Source organism: Alligator mississippiensis, chromosome 4 (assembly GCF_030867095.1).
Source record: "Alligator mississippiensis isolate rAllMis1 chromosome 4, rAllMis1, whole genome shotgun sequence".
In the NCBI taxonomy this organism is placed as follows: Eukaryota; Metazoa; Chordata; order Crocodylia; family Alligatoridae; genus Alligator; species Alligator mississippiensis.
In genome coordinates, this window is record NC_081827.1 from 131,328,800 (window position 1) to 131,350,507 (window position 21,708).

General features: G+C 47.1%; 1 protein-coding gene and 1 long non-coding RNA gene across 3 annotated transcripts in view; one reads left to right on the plus strand and one right to left on the minus strand.

The window, feature by feature from the left end:
• Positions 1-4,051: 4,051 nt before the first annotated feature.
• LOC132250207 (uncharacterized) lies at positions 4,052-17,749 on the plus strand. The gene is made up of 3 exons (XR_009461846.1): positions 4,052-4,143; positions 11,839-12,123; positions 17,280-17,749. It is a non-coding gene; the product is annotated as an uncharacterized LOC132250207 (long non-coding RNA).
• Positions 17,750-18,747: 998 nt separating this feature from the next.
• Positions 18,748-21,708, minus strand: part of SULT4A1 (sulfotransferase family 4A member 1) — a 55,295-nt gene continuing 52,334 nt past the window's right edge. The window contains exon 7 of one of the 2 annotated variants that reach the window (XM_006264668.3): positions 18,748-20,435. In XM_006264668.3, the coding sequence (XP_006264730.1) occupies positions 20,323-20,435 (113 nt within the window). In that variant the 3' untranslated portion in view covers positions 18,748-20,322. The remainder of the gene's footprint in view (positions 20,436-21,708) is intronic. The other variant, XR_009461845.1, reaches the window with a different exon arrangement.

A 21,708-nucleotide genomic window follows, 5' to 3' on the forward strand; every position in this document is an offset into this window, starting at 1 on the left:
GCCTCAATATGGGGGAGTAGGCAGCCTTCAGTTGGCTGCTCCCTTGTCTGCGCGTGCCTCAGGCACGTGGAGATGAAGGAACAGGTAGCCCTGGGTTGCCTGCTCCCCTGTCTCAATGCATTGTGCCCCAGCACGGGGGCTCTGCAGAGCACAAAGACAGGGGAGCAGACAGCCCTGGGCTGCCTACTACCCCATCTCCACATGCTGCTTCCCAGCTGGCTGGGGCACAGGGTGCCTCAGCACAGGGGCTGCCTACTGGTTAGCCCCACACTGAGGAAACTGAAGCCCCAGTCAGCCCCCTGCAGCACATGGAGCAGTGGAATGATGCGTCTTGCTGCAAAGCACATGGGTGTGCACTCCACCACAAAGTAGCAGCACAAATTTGTGCTGCTACTATTTGTGCTGCACGCCCCTGCTCATGTGGATGTAGCCATTATGGGTAACTGTGGAATAATCTGTTACTGGGGGACATTCCTTCATAATCATTTTTGTAGCTCACATTCCCCTCCTGCATGGTGGTCATACTCCAGTCTCATTATCCGTATAAGTATCAATCCCTATTTCCCTGGGATTGTTCTTTTCTTACAGTTTCCTTTGGACTTTCAGGACAGTTCCACCAGCTCAAAAATGGCAGGTCCCTCCCCCACCTAGCTTTCCTTGCTCATCCATCTCCAGCATCCACCTGTCTCTCCCCACACTATTCCTGATTGCAGAGATGAGAATGAGAGGGGCTTTACCTGCACAGTCAGTGCTGCCCCAGCCCTGGCTGGGAGGCCCTGGGGATGCTGCACTCCCCTGGGAAGGATTACACTGGCTCCTCCCTGCAGGCTGGATAGGTCTCACTGTCTCCAAACTTCTCTCTTTCAGGTGACTTGTTTCTAAGACACTGTTGCTGTAGCAACAGGATTTGCTTCTCATTGCTCAGAAGGCACTGACTGTGTAGTAACAATAAGCCTGTCCCTTATTGGACTCTAGAGTAGGAAATACACACATAGGAGTCAGCAAGGTTGGAAGGAGGGGAGGTTTGCAAGTTTCCAGGTGTATTGTTTTGCTGCTGACTAACACCACCCAGAGAAATGGCAAGAATTCTCTCTAATGTATAGGTAACTAGAAACCACTCAGAGCAGGAGGCAGACAAGGTTCTTTGGGTAAATTCAATGTCTTTTACTAGACCAACTCAAATAGTTGGAAAATCAGTAGTGTGTATGTGTGTGTGTGTTTATAAAATTTCTATATATAAATATGTATAAAAGAAAGAGCTAAGTTCTTCACATTCCCAAAGCATAAACTTTAAGAACAATGCCAAAAATCATGAGAGTTGGCAACACATTGTTCTTTGCAAGGTTTTTGGTGTTTGTACCCCAAAACTTGCAAAGAACAATTTTTTTTTTATTTAGTTGGTCTAATAAAAGGTGTCACATTTACCCAAAGAACCTTGTCTGCCTATGTCCTTAGACAAACATGGCTACAACCAACAGCCTCAGAGCAGGAAGCCTTTTGAGCAGGAGCTGAAGACAGTAATGTGCAAGGGGAGCAATGTGCTCCCCAGGGAGGAAAATCCCAAGGGGGCTGACTGCAAAAGGAGTTCTGCCCTCCCCTTGGAGGCTTGCAGCTTCAGTGGACTTCAACACCTGCACCAAGCCTCTCTAGCCCCTGCTGCCATTGTGGGTGGGTGGGTAGGTGCAAAGGAACCAATAAGACAGTGTGTCACCATCTCCCCTGTACAATAAAACCACTGTCATTTGCAACCCCAAGTCGGGCCATGTTTTACCGAATCCCAGTCCCTTCCTTATCTTAAATTCTAACCTCATTCTCTCTCTCTCTCTCAGCTCCAGCCCCCACCCCTCTCCACTAGTTTCCCGATCTCCTCTCAATTCTTACTGCCTTTTCCCTGTTACTTTCTGCTGCCTCTCTGCTTTCCCACTGCCCCTGCTGCCTTTCAGTCTCTCCTGCTGCTTTTCCTGTGATTTTCTGCTGTCGGTCTCTCTGTTTTCAGACTTCCCCTGCACCTTCTGTAGTCCTCGCCCGACCCCTGTAGCTTCTCAGCTCCTCGTGGCTGTCCTGCAGTTTTCTCCAGCTCCCAGCACCTACTGCCACTCCCTGCAACTTCTCTAGCTGCCCCAGAGCCATCTTCTGGCTCCCCACACCCAGAGCCCCTCTTTAACACCCACACTTTCCCTTAGTCCCATTTTCCCTCTCCCCACCTACCTTTTCAGCTGCCCCATAGCTCTGGCTCCAGTCCCAGCCTCTATGCCAGCATCACTCCCCTGTTCTGCAGGCTTGGGGCATTGTCTTTTAATCAATTAAGATCAATTAACCTAAAGTTACCCCCAGCCTCAGTTCTTCAGCCCAGGCCCCTCTAGTCTACCAGTTCTAATCCCAGTCCTGGTGGCTTTCACTCCCAGCAACTTTCACTCCCTACACTTCTACTTTCTTACTTTAACCTTTCCCCAGGTATCCCAAGTACACCAAGCACGTACATACATACATACATATACATCACAACACCCAACTTAGGAACTCACCTGTGTGTATGTGTAGGTGGGTTGTATGTGTGTGAACTGGTGAATGTGTGTGTGTGTGTGTGTGGGTGTGTGTATAATATGGTATTGTGTGCAGGATATACAAATTAGTGATCTGTGTCTAATTTTGGGGGTGTATAGTGTATGTGCTTGAATTGGTGGTAGGTATGCATGTGCCTAGGCTGGTTTGGATGTGTATGTGCCTGAGCTGGTAGTATGCGTGTGTATGCACCTAATTGATTTGTGTGTTTGTATATGTGCAATTGTGTCACATCCTTCTGTCTAACAGCGCAATATTGAGATCCTGAGCATTGGCCTGACCCCTCAGGGCAACAGAAGCAAAGCTTAACTCTGACAACTTTTGCTGCCATTTCTTGGAACCCTTAGAACAGCCCAGAATCCTGACATTTCAAAGACAAACTAAAGCTATCTTTGCCTCCATATGACCTAGGCTGCATTCTGGCACAAGCATACACCAACAGAATGCAGCACTGAATTTGTCTTTGTATTAGTGTCTCCCATACCCCACACACATGCTAGGACATCCTACATCTAAGCTGATCCTCCTAACAATACCAGTGTTAACCAGACAGCAGGTTCCAATCTTAAACTACTGCTGATAGCAAAGGGTTATGTGACAGGCTTACCAATTACATGCTTTGTTAAGGACTTTATTCAAGCTCAATGAAATCAATGTAAAGACTCACCTCTTCCTGCGGTGGGGTTTGGATCAGGCCCATGATGATAAATTCCACTTACTGATGAAGAAATTCCTATTAAATGGATCCTTAAGTATAGCGTACAATGGTCACAAAAAGTGGACTGTATCTCTACATTGAGGAGTATGCAGTAGAGTTACTAGGAGTGGGTAAAAAGAGCACTAGCTCCAGGCACTGACTTAGAGGGAGCATAAGGGTGCTCTTACGGGTTACTATTATTATGTTTTAAATCTGCAGAATGCTATGCCATCATCAAGTTAGAGCAGTTTCAGAGCAGTCAAAGGTTAAGGCTTAATGCCATCTCAGGCTTGCACAACTATGACATGTCACTAGAAGGCCTAGCAAGCAGAAGCATGGACAGGCATCAGGACTCTCTTGTTTCTCTGTTTAAACTATGGAATCTTATCTGAAAGCTCTGGGTCTATCTTGTGAGTCATGTTTATAAATTTAACAATTAACCCCTGCAGGCTCTACTCTCAGTGCAGAACTGCCACATCAGTTTCAGCAAGACCAAATAGCTGGGGAGCCTTGGTTCCACTGAAATTAGCTCCGTACCTAGACACCAAGTGGCCAGGGCAAACTTTTAGTGTAGGGCCCCTGTCACAGAGCATTGAGGTGCCCTGCTCCTAAAGAGGGGAAAACTGCTAGGGAAAGAGCCCTGGCAGTGAATAAGGAGCCCAGCTGTTGGTTGCCAGGGCAACTGGAGGGAGCAAGAGGTCACACCTGCCAGTGGTCAGCTGATTGAAAGGGGCAGGGCCTGGCTCCTTTATAAACCTAGGAGCTGAGGCCAGAGGGAGTTCCCTGCCAGCGGCCAAGGAGGAAGGAGCTCTCTGTCAGGGAAGAGAGGAGAAACCTGATGAAGGAGCAGTGTCTGACACGGTGATGAGATGAAGAATCCCCGGGTAGGCTTGAATGATGTTTTGGCCGGGCAGCTTCTGTTTATGTTAAAGCCAAGAGGCTTTTGTTTGTGTTGCTGTTTATGACCGGTGGTTTGGGTGAGGCTATTAGGGGTTGGAGGAGGCCTCATAGGGGACCCACAGCAGAGTGGGGACCCCAGTGAGGGCGCAGCATTGTGGTGAAGCCCCAGAGAAGGGGGCAGCATTGTGGAGGAGCCCCAGTGTGGGTACGGTGAGCCCTGGAGAGGGGTGGCATTACTGAGGAACCCCAGAGAGGGGGCACTGCTAAGAAGCCCCAGTGTGGGCATGTTAAGCCCAGAGAAGGGCAGTTAAGGAGCCCCAGAGAGGGGACACCACTGAGGAGCCCCAGTGTGGGTGCGGTGAGCCCCAAGAGAGGGCAGCATTACTGAGGAGGCCCCGAGAGAGGGCGGCATTACTGAGGAGGCCCTGGAGAGAGGGCATGGAGAGAGACAGGGGTGTGGAGAGCCCAAGTGCCAGAGAGGGCGTGGAGACAGAGAGACAGACAGAACAACGTCTGTTACACCTGCGAGGCGTGGGGCGTGGTATAGGGGTGGTAGGAGCCACGCATAGCCCATAAGGCTGGGGTGTACGGAACACCCAAGACAGGAGAACCGTGGTCAAGTAGACAGAAAGCAGACTCCCTACAGAAATATATAAAATCAAAGTCATGGCAGGTGAGAATTGGAGGGTACGAGTCGGCAGCTTGGCATGGTAAAGGAGGTGGCAGGGGAGACCACGATGACCCTGACCACCCTCCTGTTACAGCCCCCCTTCACCAGAGATAATGATAATAATAATCAGACAATAGGGAAAAAAAAATCATTTTGGGTCCCCTTTCTGTCTGGGCCCCAGGCAGGCACCCGGTTCACCCATGCCTGTGTCCAGCCATGGTTAAAATTGACATTGCGGCTCCACATTAGGATGGAGCCACTTGGGTTTAGTCCACCAGGGTTTAATCCACTCTCAGCAGGGGGATGCCATGGTTTGGCAAAACCAGACAGCCCAGGGAAGTATGCTTGCCCAGCTCTCTGGTCTCGCTGAAACTGATATGGAGGCTCTATTCTGAAAGCCACCCAGGATTCAGCCTGGCTGAGGACAGAGCCCTCGGGCAGCAAGATCATCCCCAGAATTTCCTGCACTGTCTCCCTTGAGACAGTGGTCTCATGGCAGCAAAACTCTGCAATGCAGGGAAGCTTGCTTCCCCTAGTTGCACTATCTCCCTTGAATTGAGTCCCAGGGGCAGTGAGATCCTACAGCCAGGGGAAGCTTGCTTTTCCCACTTCAGGATCTCTCTTGAATACAGCCCTTGGGCAGGGCCAGATGAACCCTTTAGTTGGCCCTAGGCAAACAAACTATGCTCTTAGTTGCTTCACATAGGGCACAGCAGCAGTCAGTGGCGGGGCTTGAAGCTGCAGTGTGCAGCCCTATAAGGGAAAAGGAGCTGGACACAACTGCAGCAGCATGGCAGCAGCAATGCTGTGGCAAAATAAGCAAAGGTGGTCCCCTTCTTCACTTTAGGCCCTAGGCATGTGCCTAGTTTGCCTAGCATTAATCCAGCCCTACCCCTGGGCAGTGAGATAATGAGGCCCGTGGAAGCACGCTTCCCCTAGCTACATGCTTGCTCTGCAATTATGCACTCAGGGCATCTGTTTTCAGCATGGCGGGCGGGGGGGGGGGAGGGGAGACCAGTAGAGATTTGGAGGGTTGGAAGGGGTAGAGAAGCTGGGAGCTGTACATCCTGGGATGCTAGAGGAATGAAAGTAAAGGGTGCCTATATACATGAGCCACAAAGCTGCTGTTAACTATTGTAATTACAACTCATTAAAGCAGATGCAATTAATCGAGTCTGCTGGAGTGTGGTAATTACCACACCCCAGCAGCCTCCAGCATCTTGTGTATCAGTGTCCCCGCACTTCAAAATGGTAGCAGGGGTGCTTTATCTAAAGCTCGTTGGACAAGCTTTAGATAAAGCACCCTCACAGCCACTTTGAAGCATGAGGCTGCTGATACAAAAGCCACTCCAGGCACTTTAATTACAGTGGCTGTCAGAGCCAGCTCTTCTGATGTAAACAGTCCCTTCGGCATTGGTGATGTGTAGGGGATGCATAGGGCAGCAGCAGCCCCCCTGAGATTGGTTGCTGCCAACGCTGCTGGTGGTGTCTGGGCAGTCACCGCTTGCCACCCCCTTACCCCCGCTGCTGATCACCACTTGGTGCCTGCCACCCCCCTAACCCCCGCCCCCAACACTGCTGTGGCCACCTGTGGGTGGTCCCCGCTCGGCCCGCCCTTGCTGCCAATATCACCGCAACCACCTGCAGGTGGTCCCCGCTTGCTAATGCCATGCCCCTGCCACCACCACTGTTGCCACAGCCTGTGGATGGTCACCGTGCCCCCCCAGTCTCGAGAGGCATGAGACGTTCATGCCCTTTGGTTTCGGTGAACTTATTTGTGTGAATAAAGACAGTTCTCAAAAGGAAGAATTTCATGATGAAGAGCAAGTCACCTTGAGTCAACATGGAACCAAAAAGGTATTTTCAAATATACAAAAAAGATAGAAAATGCTACCAGCAATACTGCATAAATGGAGAGAAGCTTCTGTTAAAATCCAAAACTGCATGATACTAATGTAGTTGCATTGCTATTATTCGTTAGCAAAATGAAATTTTGGGACCAGATCCTAATTCTGCATGCATATCCTTTAGTATCTTTAGTCAAGCTATTCACATGAGTACAAATTGTAAGACTGGGCTCCTGAACCTTGATTCAATATAAAACATCTAGCTTTCACAGCGTGGGAACATTACTAAAATGCAAGGTAAAGCCTCAAAAGTGTGTTTTTTCTTCATGATTTATGGGGAGTTAAACTCTATTTTTATTAACACTAACCTAAATTTTTTAAAAATAGTGTGTTTTGTCAAGTAGAAGAAAATTCATATGTGCTCATGCACACAAACAAGTGGTCAGTCTCCTTTATCTTCCGAGTGCCAGAAATTTGCCAAATATTCCAAGAGTTGTTGCTTGAGACTAACTTCCAGAAGACCTGTGGATATGACCTAAAGGCCTGAGCCTGCAAATACTTATGCACTTAGGTATCTTTATGTAGCCCCTTTGAATTAAATGGACTTGCCCATGTGAATGAAATTACTCCAGAATTTTTATGTAAGATTGCAGTCATAAATTTGCTTTAAAGAGACATAACAGCTCAGTTATTCTTTCTAAAATAAAGACAGCTGAAAACATGGCTTTAAAAATGACCAGTTGTGTCTGAGTACTTCAGTGATTAACTAGAAATCTAATAGGATCCGTCGCAGGGCACCTCGGTGCTCTGCTCCTAGAGAGGAGAAACTGCCAGGGAGAGAGCCCTGGCAGAACATAATGAGCATAGTTGCGGGTTGCCGGGGCAACTAATAAGAATCAGCTGGCCAGAAGGGGGCAGGGCCTGGCCCTCATAAAGCCCAGGGCTGAGGACAGGCTAGTAGTTCCCTGCCAGCAGCCAGAGGGGCAGGAGCTCCAGCAGTTAGGATGCGAGGTGAAGCCTAACAGCAAGTATAGCTTGTGAGAGCTCCAGAGGCTGGAGTGGTGATGTTGAATTGCAGCCAGGAGGCTTATGTTGTTATGGCCCAGTGCCTTAGGTTTGAGTTATATTGAGGCTCGAGTTTGTTTGGCTTTGATATTACACTGGTGGCTTGGGTGAGGCTATAGGGGTTGGAGGAGGCCTCATAGGGACCCACAGGGGGTGGGACCCTAGCGCCAGGAGGGCACAGTATTCGCAGGGGGAACCCCAGTGGTATGGGAACCCCGGCGCCAGGGAGGGCGCAACTTGTGGGGTGCGTAGACCCCAGCCCCAGAGAGGGGCAGCTTTGAGAAGCCCAGCATTGGCGTGGCGAGCCCCAGAGAGGGGGCCATATTATTAGGAAGCCCAGTAGGGGCACAGCAAGCCCCAGAGAGGGGGCCATATTTTCAGGAAGCCCAGTGCGGGCGTGGTGAGCCTCTGAAACAGGGCTAGTGCTGTGGAAAACCCTGCAGCAGGGTAGAGTGCTGCGTTGCCCCCAGAGAGAGGGGGTAGTGGCACGGTGAGCCCTGGGAGAAGGGGGTAGCAGCGCGGTGGGCCTGAGAGTCGGGGGGCGTTACCGAGAAGTCCCCAGAGTGGGCGTGGAGAGCCCTAGATGGGGGGCTGTATTTTAGAAGCCCGAGTTCAGGCAACATTGTAGGGAAAGCCCCAGGAGGGGGCGCTATTGTGAAGGCCCCAGACAGGGGGTGACACTATAGAGAAGACCCCCAGCATCTATCCCATCAGCGAGGCTTGGGGCGTGGTATTAGGGGTGGTAGGAGCCACGCGTAGCTCATAAGGCTAGGGTGCCCCAAGGCACCCATGGGTGCAGGATAAGACCCACAAGGGGTCCAGGAGTTTACGTGCCCAAGGAGACGCAAGGCAGCCTCCCGAACCTACTGAACATCAAAGACATGGCGGGCGAGAATAGAGGGTGCCCTTGGGCCGAATTGGCACGGAGAGAGGGCCTTAAGGAGATCGCGGCCCTCCTGAAGGACCCCGCCGTGACAGGTTCCTTCTATTCAGGTCTGAATCCTATTAACTATAGAGCTTTAGACTGATAATTATATGAAAAACCCTCTCATGACATTTCTAGTAATTCCTGTTTCCAAGAAGTTAAATTCTGCTTCATTTTTGGCTTTGGGTAGAGAGATGTCTTCATTATCCTCGTAACTGCCATTATATTATCATCATTACTATAATTCTTTGTTGTCTTTGGTGTCATCCTCATCGGCATCAGCATAATGTATTATCACTTATTTTTTAAGTCACCCATATGTGACTTAGAACTAAAATAAGAATCTCTTTCCTGTGCTGCTCAAATTTTTAAGACTTTTGGTTGGTTCTTATTTTATACCATTTGGCTCCCTCACACTGAGTTCTTAGCTCTTAATTATGGATGACTTCCAGAGTGGTGATGAAGCAGATGTAAGGACTGTCAGGCCTATCTTCTTATCATGTTGCTATGCCAGCTAGGTTATGGTTAGCCAAATGCAAGGATTAAATTGCCATTTTATGGTCAGCATTGGCAAAGGCTTAGTATGTCAGTGTTTGTGACTGTGAATTCGGTCTGCATGTGGCACGAGCTTCCAATACCACTTACATCAGGCTGAGCAGTGTGCTGCTTGCTTCTTCTACTAGAAGGGAACCTGAGCCTGCTTAGCTCTCTGTCTGTATTTCATAATTTTAAAAGGTATGAATGTGCAACTGGGCTACAGCCTTTTGGTTGCTAGAAATTAGCCACTCTGGCCCTCATTGTTACAAAGCTTAAGTAGCCAGGGAATTATCATTGCTTCTGCATTAAAAACAGTTGCCTCCCACAGCAGTGATAGGATCCCATTCTACAGAACATCTCTCTTTCAAAAGCGGATCCATTCCTTGCTAAGTATGTGGTGGACCAGTAGGGGGCACTTCTGCATTGAGCCACCCACCTCACTGCGCCCGACCACCTTCCAGGCTGAGTACCTCCCTGGGGGCGCCTCACGTCTGGCCAACCCCCTTCCTGGAGCAGACCCGCTAACCTGGGGGTAACACTGCCACCATCCAGGGACTGGCTTGATTCTGGCTCTGAGCACCCTGGGAAACACAGGCCTAGTAGCTCTCGAGGGTACTTGATTCACTTCAAGACCTTGGGATGCTTCCCTCAGTCGGAAGCACAAGTAGTGGTCTCCCTTAGTCAGCTGAAACAACGGGACCCCAAGGCATAATCTAGACCCACTCCCAATAAGTCTCCCATGCTAGGTACAAAGAAGAACTTTATTGGTTACAAGGGGTAGGGTTGCAATAGGGTACAGGGTAGAGCAATATCGGAGAAATCCCAGAGAACAAACTGGCATGGCTGGGTAGCCTTTGATCATGCATCTGAGTTACTGCAAGTTATATATCTAGTTAGATCTCTAGTAGCTTACTCACAAGTATCATCCAGAGGCAGGTGGAGATTCCCTCTGGAGGCAGGCAGTTCCTTGATCATGAGTTTTGAGAGAGAGAGCAAGTTTCAGATGGTCCAGCTCTTCTCTCTCTGAGTCTTCCTTATGGCTGCTGCCCCTTCCTCCTGGGCAGTCCTTAACTTATATAGCCCTTATGACCTCATTTACCTGGTCCAATGGAGGCCAGGACCTGTTGGCTGTTAGCCAACCAATTTGAAATGCATCACTAGTTGCTGGGCAGACTGGCAGTTCCTAGCTCCCCAGGGAGCCCAAGCCCCTCACCCAGGTATGTGATGCCAGTTACGTAGGCAGAGGGAGCAGGTTTCCCCCCTCCCTCAGGAATGTATCCAGCTCAGGTTACCTAAAGAGATAGGGTAAGGTGTGTACCTTCTGCAGGGCTCATCTTAACCAGACTGTCACAGAGCAGAGTTTTTGGGGAGAAACAGAGGTGGCCTTCTGCCACAAAGCACATGGACCTCTTTCTCTCACTTCTTCTTTATCCAAGCACTTACAGAAAGGCCTCATTCCTTCTAGGCAGGCAGAGTTCCATGGATGACTCTCACAATTCTTGTTTGGACCAGACAAATATGAGTAGGTGTCAAGCACAGGACACATTCTTTAGGTCTTGTGTTGCATGCATGATGGGAACTCCACTCCACTAAAATGCAAGGACACAACCATTCCAATTTGATAAAACAGCAGTGAGAGCAGAGATGGCTCCTCTTGCACTGTATGTTATTGGCGGAGCATGCTCTCTCTCTCTCTCTCTCTCTCTCTTTCCCTTTCCGTCTGCTTGAATAGGACCCAGGGCTGGAGATTGAACCCTATAGAGAACATAAGAAAGATCAGGGAAAGACTTCTTAGGGAAAATAAAAGTCAGGAGTAAAGCCTGCCAGAGAAAGGGACTGAATGAATGACCTTTGGATTTAGCAAACCAAAGCAAAGCTCTCCCAGATAAGCCACACTGGCCTCTGGCCTCCAGATGTACTCCCTGAGGCACAAATGCTTTCAAGGGGTTGTGTTGTCCAACTGTAGGGGGAGAAAGAGCTCCTGAGGCATGATGCTGAGGCAAGTCAAATCCACCTACCTGCCAAAAAGGCTCTTGCTCTGTTGGAATAGAACATAAGGCTTGAGGTTGAAGAGGAAAGAGGGCACAAGAAATGTGAGTGAAAGTTTTCTTTAGAAAGTGAAACTCAGGAGTAAAGCATGCCAGAGGTAGGAATTGAATCGGATAAGCCACATTGTCCTTCAGCTTACCAAGGGACTCCCTGGGGGTTGGCTGCTTTAAAGGGTTGGTGTTGTCCAGATATAGAGTGAAAAAGAGGTTCTGGCCGCAATCCTGATGCAATTCATACTCCTCCACCTGCCTGCCAGGCTTCCTCTCTCTCAGCTTGAATAGGACCCAGGGCTTGAAGTTGAACAAGAAAAAGGACACAGGAAACATCACGGAAAGGCTTGTTTGAGAAAGCTAGACTCGGGACTAAAGCTGTTCAGAGGCAGGGATTGAGGCAACAACTTTGCATTTGCAGATCAATGGTCACCCAGTGGAGCCACACTGTTCTTTGTCCTACAGAAGTGCTCCATGAGGGATGGCTGCTTTCAAGGGGTGGTATCGTCCAGCTGTAGGGGGGAAAAGCATGATGCTAAGGCAAGTCATTCTCCTCCCCCTACCGAAAGGTCTCTCTCTCTCTCTCTCTCTCTCAGCTTGAATGGCACCCAGGGTTTGAGGTTGAATGATAAAGAGGAACCTTTGGCCTACAGAGTTGCTCCCTGAGGGATGGCTGCTTTCAAGGGGTGGTGTTGATCAGCTGTAGGGCAAGAAAGAGCTCCAGAGTCAAGCCGTACTCCTCCACCTGCCAGAAGCACTCTATCTCTCTCTCAGCTTGACTAGGACCCAGGGCTTGAGGCTGAACAGTCAAGAGGACACAAGAAACATCAGGGAAAGGCTTGTTTGGGAAAGCAAAACTCAGGAGTAAAGTCTGCCCAGAGGTAGGTGTGCGGGCCGAGCCGAAACCCGGGCCCTTTCGTCGCTCTGCACGCGGGCTGTGGCCGGCAGCCCGGGCAGGCCGGGTTGGAGAGGGCGGGCGCCGAGCTAGAATTAGGCACAGACACGTAACGGTTGATTTTAAGATTGTTTACTTACACCGAGATGGTCGCGGTGCAGGCTGAGAACTTGCTTGAGTTGCGGTTACAAACAGAAAACACGAACAATCACATGGAGTTTGCTAGGCTCCACGCAGACAGAACTCCGGATGTCCAGGACAAGCGCGCATAAAACGCGTTGATACGTCTTATAGAAGGTTCCGTTCGAAGACGGGAAGAGGTGGGCGGTGGATCAGGCCGCCAAACTCCTCTGAGCAACACACAGGGTTTCTATTACCCTGCCGCGCACACCCAGAGTCCCCACGAGATGGATGTGGAGTCCTCTTCGGCTTGGGCGGAGACTGCTCAAGCCTCTTATACGGCTAGCAGGCCAATCGCTAGCCGCCACGTGGGAATAATTTAGCACTAGCCAATAGCGGGACACAAATTTGCAAACGAAGAGCGGGAACTCCTTTGCACCGTGCATTTCTGTGTTGCAAAGAAAATGCACCCTGCAAAGACAGCTGCAAAGTGGCGGGAACTCTCTCCTTTGCACGCGGGTTCTCTGTGCAGCAGAACTCCACCGTGCAATGAAGCTGTAAACCCACGGGGATAATTCTTAGTGCCGAAGCACACACAAAAAATCAGACCTTTGGGTCATGACAGTAGGGATCGAAACAATGACATTTATATTTGCACACCAGTTCTGCATCCAAACTGGGACAAAGAAATCTTGCTTCTTTTGCTACACAAGCACCTTTTTACTTTGAGAAAACTTGGAGCTATAATGGTGCTAAAAGGTATGGAAAATTTATGACGCCCACCTCATACACAGAAGCCAAACCCTCCCCATGAAATTGTACCATATGTAAGCATAAAAATGACTGGAAAACATTCAAACTTCAACTAAAAAAATGGGGTGTGGTTTAAGGAAATAGTGGAGTCAAGGTAATATGAGAACACTTCACGTGCTACCCTGGAAAAACAATTTATTGTACTTTGTTACAAATATGAAACAAACAAACAAAGTGTTGGCAGAGATCATCACCTCCATGTAGCACAGGAGCAAAGTCTAGCCCACAGGCCAGATTGTGCCTGTGGCAGACTCCATTTCCCAGCAGCTTCTCCCCACGTTGCTGTGGCTGGTTGCCATGGAGACCCCAGCAGTGGTGGGGCTATGACAGTGTGGGGCCAGGATTTCCATGAAGACCAACCCCAGAAGCACTGGCAGGGTGTGCGGTGGGCGGGGAGCTGCTCCAGGGCTGGGATCTTGTGGCGGTGACAGTGTGGTCCAGATTTGGGGCAGAAGTGTGCAGGCAGCAGATCATGGCTCTACCCCAGCTGTGGACCACACTGTCACCACTGCAAAAGCCCAGCCCTGGCCTTGGAGCAGCTCCCTGCCTAGCTGCATTTCCTGCCAGCACTGCTTTCCATGGAAACCCTGGCCCCATGCTGTCATGGCACCACTGCACCTGGGGTCTCCATGGAAACTGGCCACAGTGACATGGGGCGGGGGCTGGTGGGAAATGGAGTCCAGCCAGTGGCTGGATCTGCCATTTTGCCTACCCTGTTGTAGCACCTTAGAAATAGTAAATACCAAAGAAATATAAGACACATCTGAGAAAAGTTGGGCTGCATGGGCTTCATTTAAAAACTAGCCAGTTGCCCATCAAGAATGATGGTGGGGTGGGGGCTGGGATGGAGTGCTACCACAATGCCCTATGCTGCCACTGTTCTGCCTCTTGCAGTGAGTGGGGTGGGGAAACCAAGGCCAGCACTGCTGGCCTTGGCTCCCCCACCTTCTGTCCAGTCCTCAGCACGGCTTCAGAATCATGGCAGCACTCCTCCATGCGTGGAGCACTCTGATTGGCTGTTTCCGTCAGCCCATCAGAGTGCAAATAAAGCGTTATGGACAGACAGACAGACAGACTTAGGCTTTTATAATATTAGAATGTAAGCGATTTAGGGAACTGCATTCTCCACTGTAGCCTTTCATTGCAGATACTATTATTTTGTAGCAGTGCAGGACTCCTGATTATAAATATTATTTTTCTCATGAATGGCCATCACTTTTTGCAGCTCACTTTTGTAATCAAATTCCCTCGGGGCACAACTGTGTCCTGGTGCCCTTGTGCATGGTGCTGATCTATTGGACCTGCTTGCCTTGGGCATTGCTAAAATTAGCAGAACCTAAATCTCCATGAACAAGGATTCCATTTGGTAAAGGAAATCTGGGGAAGGATCATATTACTTTGTAACAAGGCTACTGGGTAAGTGGATTCCTTAAAGGAGTGGCTCTTCCCAAAAAGAAAAGTGCACATTTTTTAAAGCAGCTCTGAAAGGAACCTGAAGTTTGCTTCCTGTTTTGGGGAGAAAATGAAACTGCACCAACAACATATTTAAGGAAGCTCATTAGTGTAGATCTGGACAGATACAGTCAGAGAAGAGAATCGGCTTTGCTGAGTGACTCTGCCCTTCCATCTTTGGAAGAAAGCATAGGCAAGCAGCATGCACACACGTTTCTACAGTTGGTACAAATGAACATTACCCATCATTGTAAGGGTGACCAAAGTTTGCACATCTTGAGAATTAATTTTGCAGGAGATTCCCTCATTCTTACATGAAAAAGCTTATTTTCATGAACTCTCTCTCCATTATCAGCTAATATGCCACCATCATGTCCAAATACCCAGTTTATCATTATCTGGAAAGATAATGGTTTATATTTATTCTGCATCATCTGTTTTTCAAAAGGGAACAGAATCATACATGTGCGGGCCGGGCACCAACCCAGGCCCTTTGTTGCGCTGCACGCGGGCTGTGGCCGGCAGCCCAGGCACACCGGGTCGGAGAGGGCAGGCGCCAAGCTAGAATTAGGCACGGACACATAACGGTTGATTTTAAGATTGTTTACTTACACCGAGATGGTCGCGGTGCAGGCTGAGAACTTGCTTGAGTTGCGGTTACAAACAAAAAGAACACGAACAATCACGTGGAGTTTGCTAGGCTCCACGCAGACAGAACTCCGGATGTCCAGGACAAGCGCGCCTCAAAACTCGTCGATACGTCTTATAAAAGGTTACCGCTCGAAGACGGGAAGAGGTGGGCGGTGGATCAGGCCGCCAGACTCCTCTGAGTAACACACAGGGCTTCTATGACCCTGCCGCGCACCCAGAGTCCCCACGAGATGGATGTGGAGTCCTCTCCGGCTTGGGCGGAAACTGCTCAAGCCTCTTATACGGCTAGCAGGCCAATCGCTAGCCGCCACGTGGGAATAATTTAGCACTAGCCAATAGCGGGACACAAATTTACATCTGAATGGCGGGAACTCTTTGCACCGTGCATTTCTGTGTTGCAAAGAAAATGCACCCTGCAAAGACAGCTGCAAAATGGCGGGAACTCTCTCCTTTGCACGCGGGTTCTCTGTGCAGCAAAACTCCACCGTGCAATGAAGCTGCAATCCCACGGGGATAATTCTAGTGCTGAAGCACACACAAAAATCAGACCTTTGGGTCATGACAATACACAGCTGCAAAATTTGTGATTCAACCACTGGAGGGCACCAGGCTATACATTTTATACAAACAAGATGATGGATGATTTAGTGAGAAAATACACGGAGTACAATAATACTATTTATAACATTTCTGCTGTTTGTCCCCCAGCAACAATTTACATTTCCTGATGTAGGGACTCTTCTTTTTCCAGTGGTCATTGATTTTTTTACTATTAAATTTAGCTGAGTCTCTTTTTAGCCTTCCCCCTTTGATTATAGAGACTAGATCCATTTTAAAGCCTTTCTAAATATCTTCTTTTAGCCACTAAGTGGGGCTTTTTATAACATGGGCAAGCTTGAAGGAAGAATCTGAATGATCAACGGTACTAACAAATCAGAGCATTTATAATTATAGTCCAAGCAACTGAGCCTCAGTAGTGATTGCCGTATTATTATATATTTCCCCACAAAAAAGGACTGAACACTAGCAAAATATGAAAGTGTGAAAATTTCTCACACTGTTCTTTTTTCTGTATGTACCTGTAATGCTTAATTTAAAATCTAGTGACCATTTAAATCGTTCCTAGGCATGTGAGATTTTGCAAAATTACTTCAACTGTGCTAACATGCAGTGAGCTCCATGGTGGTAGCACTGTTGGGAGTCCTAGTTCAAGAAGGCTTCTGGTTGCTCCTGGCATGTAAACACTTTTAATTAAACCTGCTTTGAGCAGTTAGATAACAAGGAGCTGAAACCTGAGATATGCTGTAACAGAGCCTCATTTCAGCCCTGGGCCCTTTTGGGAGCTGTTTCATCTCTTTAAGGAAGCCTCAGTGTGGTTCTAAGGGCAGGTAAAGGCACGATGAGATGTAATGTAAAGTCCACACAATAGCGCCTCCTGCCATGCCACACATGCATGGCACGAGGCTTGATTGTGATATAATGAATCCGATCCCATCATGCCTCATTGCTGGTGCAGGGGGAGCCCGAGCTTAGGCTAAACCCTGCACCAACAAAAAGCAAGATCCTGTGGCTGGGAGCCCCCTCCACTGACAGGGTTCCCAGCTGTAGGGGCACCCCACGGGGTCCCCATGGCAGGGTGACTGCAGCTGATATTGTGTCCCAGCTGTGGTGCCCCAGCCATGCTTCATGCACTTCTGAAGCTGGAAGACCACAAATGATGCAGTGTCCCAGCCATGGGGTGCTCCATGTCATGGGGATGTCATCCATACTTGTGACCCCTCACAGCTGGGAGCTCCAATTTGCTGACAGGGCTCCCAGTTACAGGGGTCCCTGGCCACACATTCAATTAATAGCAGGATAGGAGGCAGCAACAAAATTATTACACATTTTGTGGAATAACTTTGTAGCTTGTTCCTCTTTTTATTATGCCTATAATTGAACAAACGTACGGCTGTGCAACCACTTAAGGCCTGATTAACTGGTGTAGATGGGGCCTAAATTACAGCAGCTTGGCATGGCCTCCTGTACAACTGGGATTAGAAATCAGACCCCCACACCCAGTTTTGTGCCTTAACCATGTTTACTCTGTCATACTTTATTTTCTAGATCAGGTTTGACTGTTTGAAAACTGCGCCCAGATCAAGGCCCTCTGGACCAATGCATAATGCATATCTGCTCAGTGGTGGACAGACTCTCTGAGGTGCCAACTGGCTTCAATTCCCATTAGGTTTCACCAAAGTTGAGGATGTCCGGTGTCTGCTAGGATGTGGGTCCTGAGAAAACCAGACTGCCATTTTATCTGTTAGTATATTTGTAGTATCACTATAATTACCGGTGTGAGACATCCAACTTCTTTTCCTGTGCTCTGCAAAATTATAACATTAAATGCTTCCCAAGTTGCATACATAAATTACAATGAAATTCATCAAAACTGACTTCTAATTGCTGTTCCAAGCTAGTAGAATGCTCTTTCAACATGAGATGAAAATATAGTTGTTTATAAAATGTTACTGGAATGATTGAGAAAATTTCTCCAAATACTCTGTTGATTTTTATAAACCTTTTTTCCTATTCCCCTCTTCTGTTGTCATCAGTTTTATTATATTTGGCTCAGAGAGGCATTCTCTGTGGAGAAAATTCAGAAAGCCATTGTGAAGACTATGCATTACCCCTATTTGGATTACACCTCAGAACCCAGATCCTCAGAAGTATTTGAGCACTTCAGGGTAAGTACCTAAATACCTTTCAGGATCTGGGCCACAGTGCTTAAAGGACAGTTTGAGGTTATTCTGGGCACAAGTTTTGAGCTGGTTCTCTTCTCAAGGATGAATTCTGACTAACACTGCAAAAATGAGATCAAGGACCATGATGTAGGAAAGAGGAGCTCAGGGCAACACTCCCCAGCCCAAGTCCTGGAGACAACACTCTTGCGTACAGCAGGTTACTTGAGTCAGAAATAAAGTCCTCCTGGACAGTAGGAGGAGGATGGTATTTCCTTAACAAAGAGAGTTGGTCTGTCTTTGAGGGGTAGCTTGTTTTTGACTTTCCTCCTTCCACCCCCCCATCAACATCACTGTCACTGGCCCTCTGTGTAGGCTGAATCTTTTAGCTACCAATGCAGTATATATGTGCCTCTGGCCTTTTGATACTTGACAAGAAAAGTGATCTCAAATGGCACTTACACATGTACCAGACACCTGCTCTGATGTGTGTTAATTAGCATGCGTTGGAGCAGACTCAATTAACCAGGTCTTCTGGAGCATGCCAATTAGCATGCTCCAGCAGCCTGAGCATCACAGGTATGCAGCATCCCCACGCTTCAAAATGGTGGCAGGGGCACTTTAACTAAAGCTCGCCAAACAAACTTTAGTTAAAGTTCCCCTGCCACTGTTTTGAAGTGTGGGATGCTGAATACACAAAATGCTGCAAGCACTTTAATTAGAGCAGCTCCTGAGAGCTGCTGCAATCAAAGCACCACCCCCACCCCCATCACCCTGGACCATGTGAAAAGCTACCCAAAGGGTAGATGTTTTTCAGCCTATACATTTTCATGAAACAAATGAACAAAACACCATGCATGGAACATGTCTTTATTAAATAAGCAAGCAAGCACAGAAGTATAATGTATAGTGCTTAATATTCATACAGTACTAAAAATATAAAAATAGAAATAAAGTTTCACTGATAGCAGTTTCACTCACAAATATACAAGGAAAAGTGCTGTCAAGCGACATCATGCTACACAATTTACCAACTGCTGTATCAACAGGTTATTTTCCAATAGAACTAAAATATTAAAATCTGCTAGTCCTTTGTCACAGCTTTTATTGAGCCAGAATCTAGGGCTAGTAAAATAGGGCCTCCTGCAGCTGAAAATGTAAAAATATAAATGCAATTAACTGAGGATCAAAAGTAAAATGATTCTGGAGAATCTCACAGTAATGGTAGACTGCTCCAGGCTAGGTATGTAACTACCTGATGGCAAGTTAGGGAACTAAAAAGACATACAGAAATAAACTTGAATCCTGATTAGAATTCAAACTGTTCATGGCTGACAATCAGTAACTGCAACTGTATCCTGCACTGCTGCTTGTGTTCTACTCCCCTCTACTGGAATATTTATCAAATATCTTCTCTACTGCTATTTCATTTATGTATTTGTACCAGCCTAGACATCCATCAACTTATGTCTAAATGGGTCCCATAGCGCAAAAACACTGAGTGCCCTCAAGTGCTGTGATTTCATTGAGATGAGAAAGCACTGTTCGTCTTGACATGTTCATTCTCAAACTCATGTCTCTACAGAAAACCAGGAAAGGGCATAGAAAACCGCAGGAAAAAGGGCCTTGTGAGCATAAGTCCTTCACAAGGTCTGTGCACCACTTAAATCACACTATTGTGAATGCCTGCATGAGACTCAAGTGGCAAAAGGATTCTTTTAATGGCCTTCTGCCCAAGGACAAACCTCATTGCGATGAATACAACTACATGTTGTCAGCTGTGAAAGCATGTGTAAGTGTATGTGTTGGGGGGGGGGGGGGGGGGCAGTGACCACAGCTGTGTCTCATGAACTGGCCAGTCTCGCCAGTAAATGGTATCCCCTCAGAAACCACAGAGATAATGGAAGTGCAGAAATTAAATGAAGTCCCCATCTTTGTCCATTACCATTTTGGGACAGGGTTATTTTGTACTTGTTACTCCAGCTATAAAAATAAATGTGACAACAAACCCCTGAGATCACTCTCGCATACAGTTTTGGCCTGTTACTCATTTCCCTCTGAAATAAACTTTTATTTGGTTTTCTAAAAGTTAATTAGGTTCCAATGAAAAGCTTTTATAAAATACATTAATAGTTGTGGGACTGAAAAGGTGTACATTCTAGCTGCATATATGATACATACCTTATATAATACATTCCATAACAGCTGAGTATTCTAATATTATCTAGGAGGTTCTTGAATGTGAATGAAGGATTAAAAGTACTAAAAGATAAACAGGTGTTCCAGATCAGAATCATATTCCCTGTGGTTCAAACTTTTTTGTTTTTAAATCTTGTTACACACAATAGCTACAGTAGTTTGTCCAGCAAGTAATAAATGAATGCATAAAGCACTTCTAGCTAGTATTTGAATATTGTATGCATGCATTTTTATAAATAAAAGTCAAATGTGAGGTCACACTTTCCCATCTTCTGTTTATAAACTAAATCAAACTTCTCATTCATTGAAACAGTGAAGATGTCTTTCCATAGTCCAACTCGTCCTGAAACACAGAGAAGGAACACAAGTCAGACTGCTGACATAGGGCAGAACACCAGCTTTTCTAAAAATTGGGTGTGCATGTCAGGCACCAAACATCTCCTATAAACTGCTGATCTCATTTAACTTAAATAAGACTCAAGAGTTTTCAGCCTCTGCCAGGAGGTATGATTCAGAATCAAATCATAATTAGTATCAGGCAACCCTTCAAAATAGGAACCCAAGCCTTGAGCTGATTGGGTGAATTATATCCAAAAGCTATTCAGTGGGCGTTTCTACATGAGACATTTATTGCGGAGTAGACTAATTAGCTCTGCAGTAAACATCTCCTGTCTACATGTACAGCCCTATTAAGCCACAGGAAACTAATTAATACAAGTACTATCCTGCTGCAGAGTTTTTCCATGAGCAGCAGCACGTGTGTAGATGTGACATGACTGGCTGTGGCAGGAGGGTGCTTCAGTGCAGGGCCTGTCTGCTGGCTAGCCCCACACTGGATAACCCTCATGGCCCAGCCAGACCCTCCGCAGCACACTGAGCTGGGTCAGAGATGCACTGAGCTGGCAGGCTGAACCACCCCGCCCTGGGTCCCTACCAACTGGGGCTGCTCTGACCCAGCTCAACATGCTACAATCCTGGGCACACATGTAAACATGGCATCCAGGAGCAATAAACTCTGGCATGACAAGCACTAGACTTTATTGCTTTACCTTAACAGCATGTGTAGATGCACCCAGCATCTTGCAAGATTAGTCCCAACATACTTAGAAAACAATGATGGATACTGAATTTAGCTTAAATATTAATTTACATGTGGATTTCAGACAATGGAATACAATGGTGGTTTAATTGTCTTATTAATGAACAAGAAAAGCATTTATATCAGTAAAATCATCATGTATTGATAGAACATAGGTAGAAGACAATAACATATCAAAGTTTATTATTAAGTTTATTATGTTATCTATCACAGGCATTTATAGCAATATACAATGCAGTAAAGCAGTTGATCAAATATGAGTGAGCCTAGATTGTATGCCAAATATGGTAGAGACCTGATTTTTGCACAGAAATTTGAGTTTTGTGTACACAATAACTGCATGCACATTTTTTGTAGGTGCAATTTAGGCATTCATGTTTGAAAAATTATTTCCTCATATTATTACTGCCCTGCTGAATTCAACTAACAAATGCATTAGAAAATAATGACAAAGTTGTCAATAAAATGCTCTAATTCTGATATACCACTGCATTTTTCCAGTTTAAGCCATATAAAA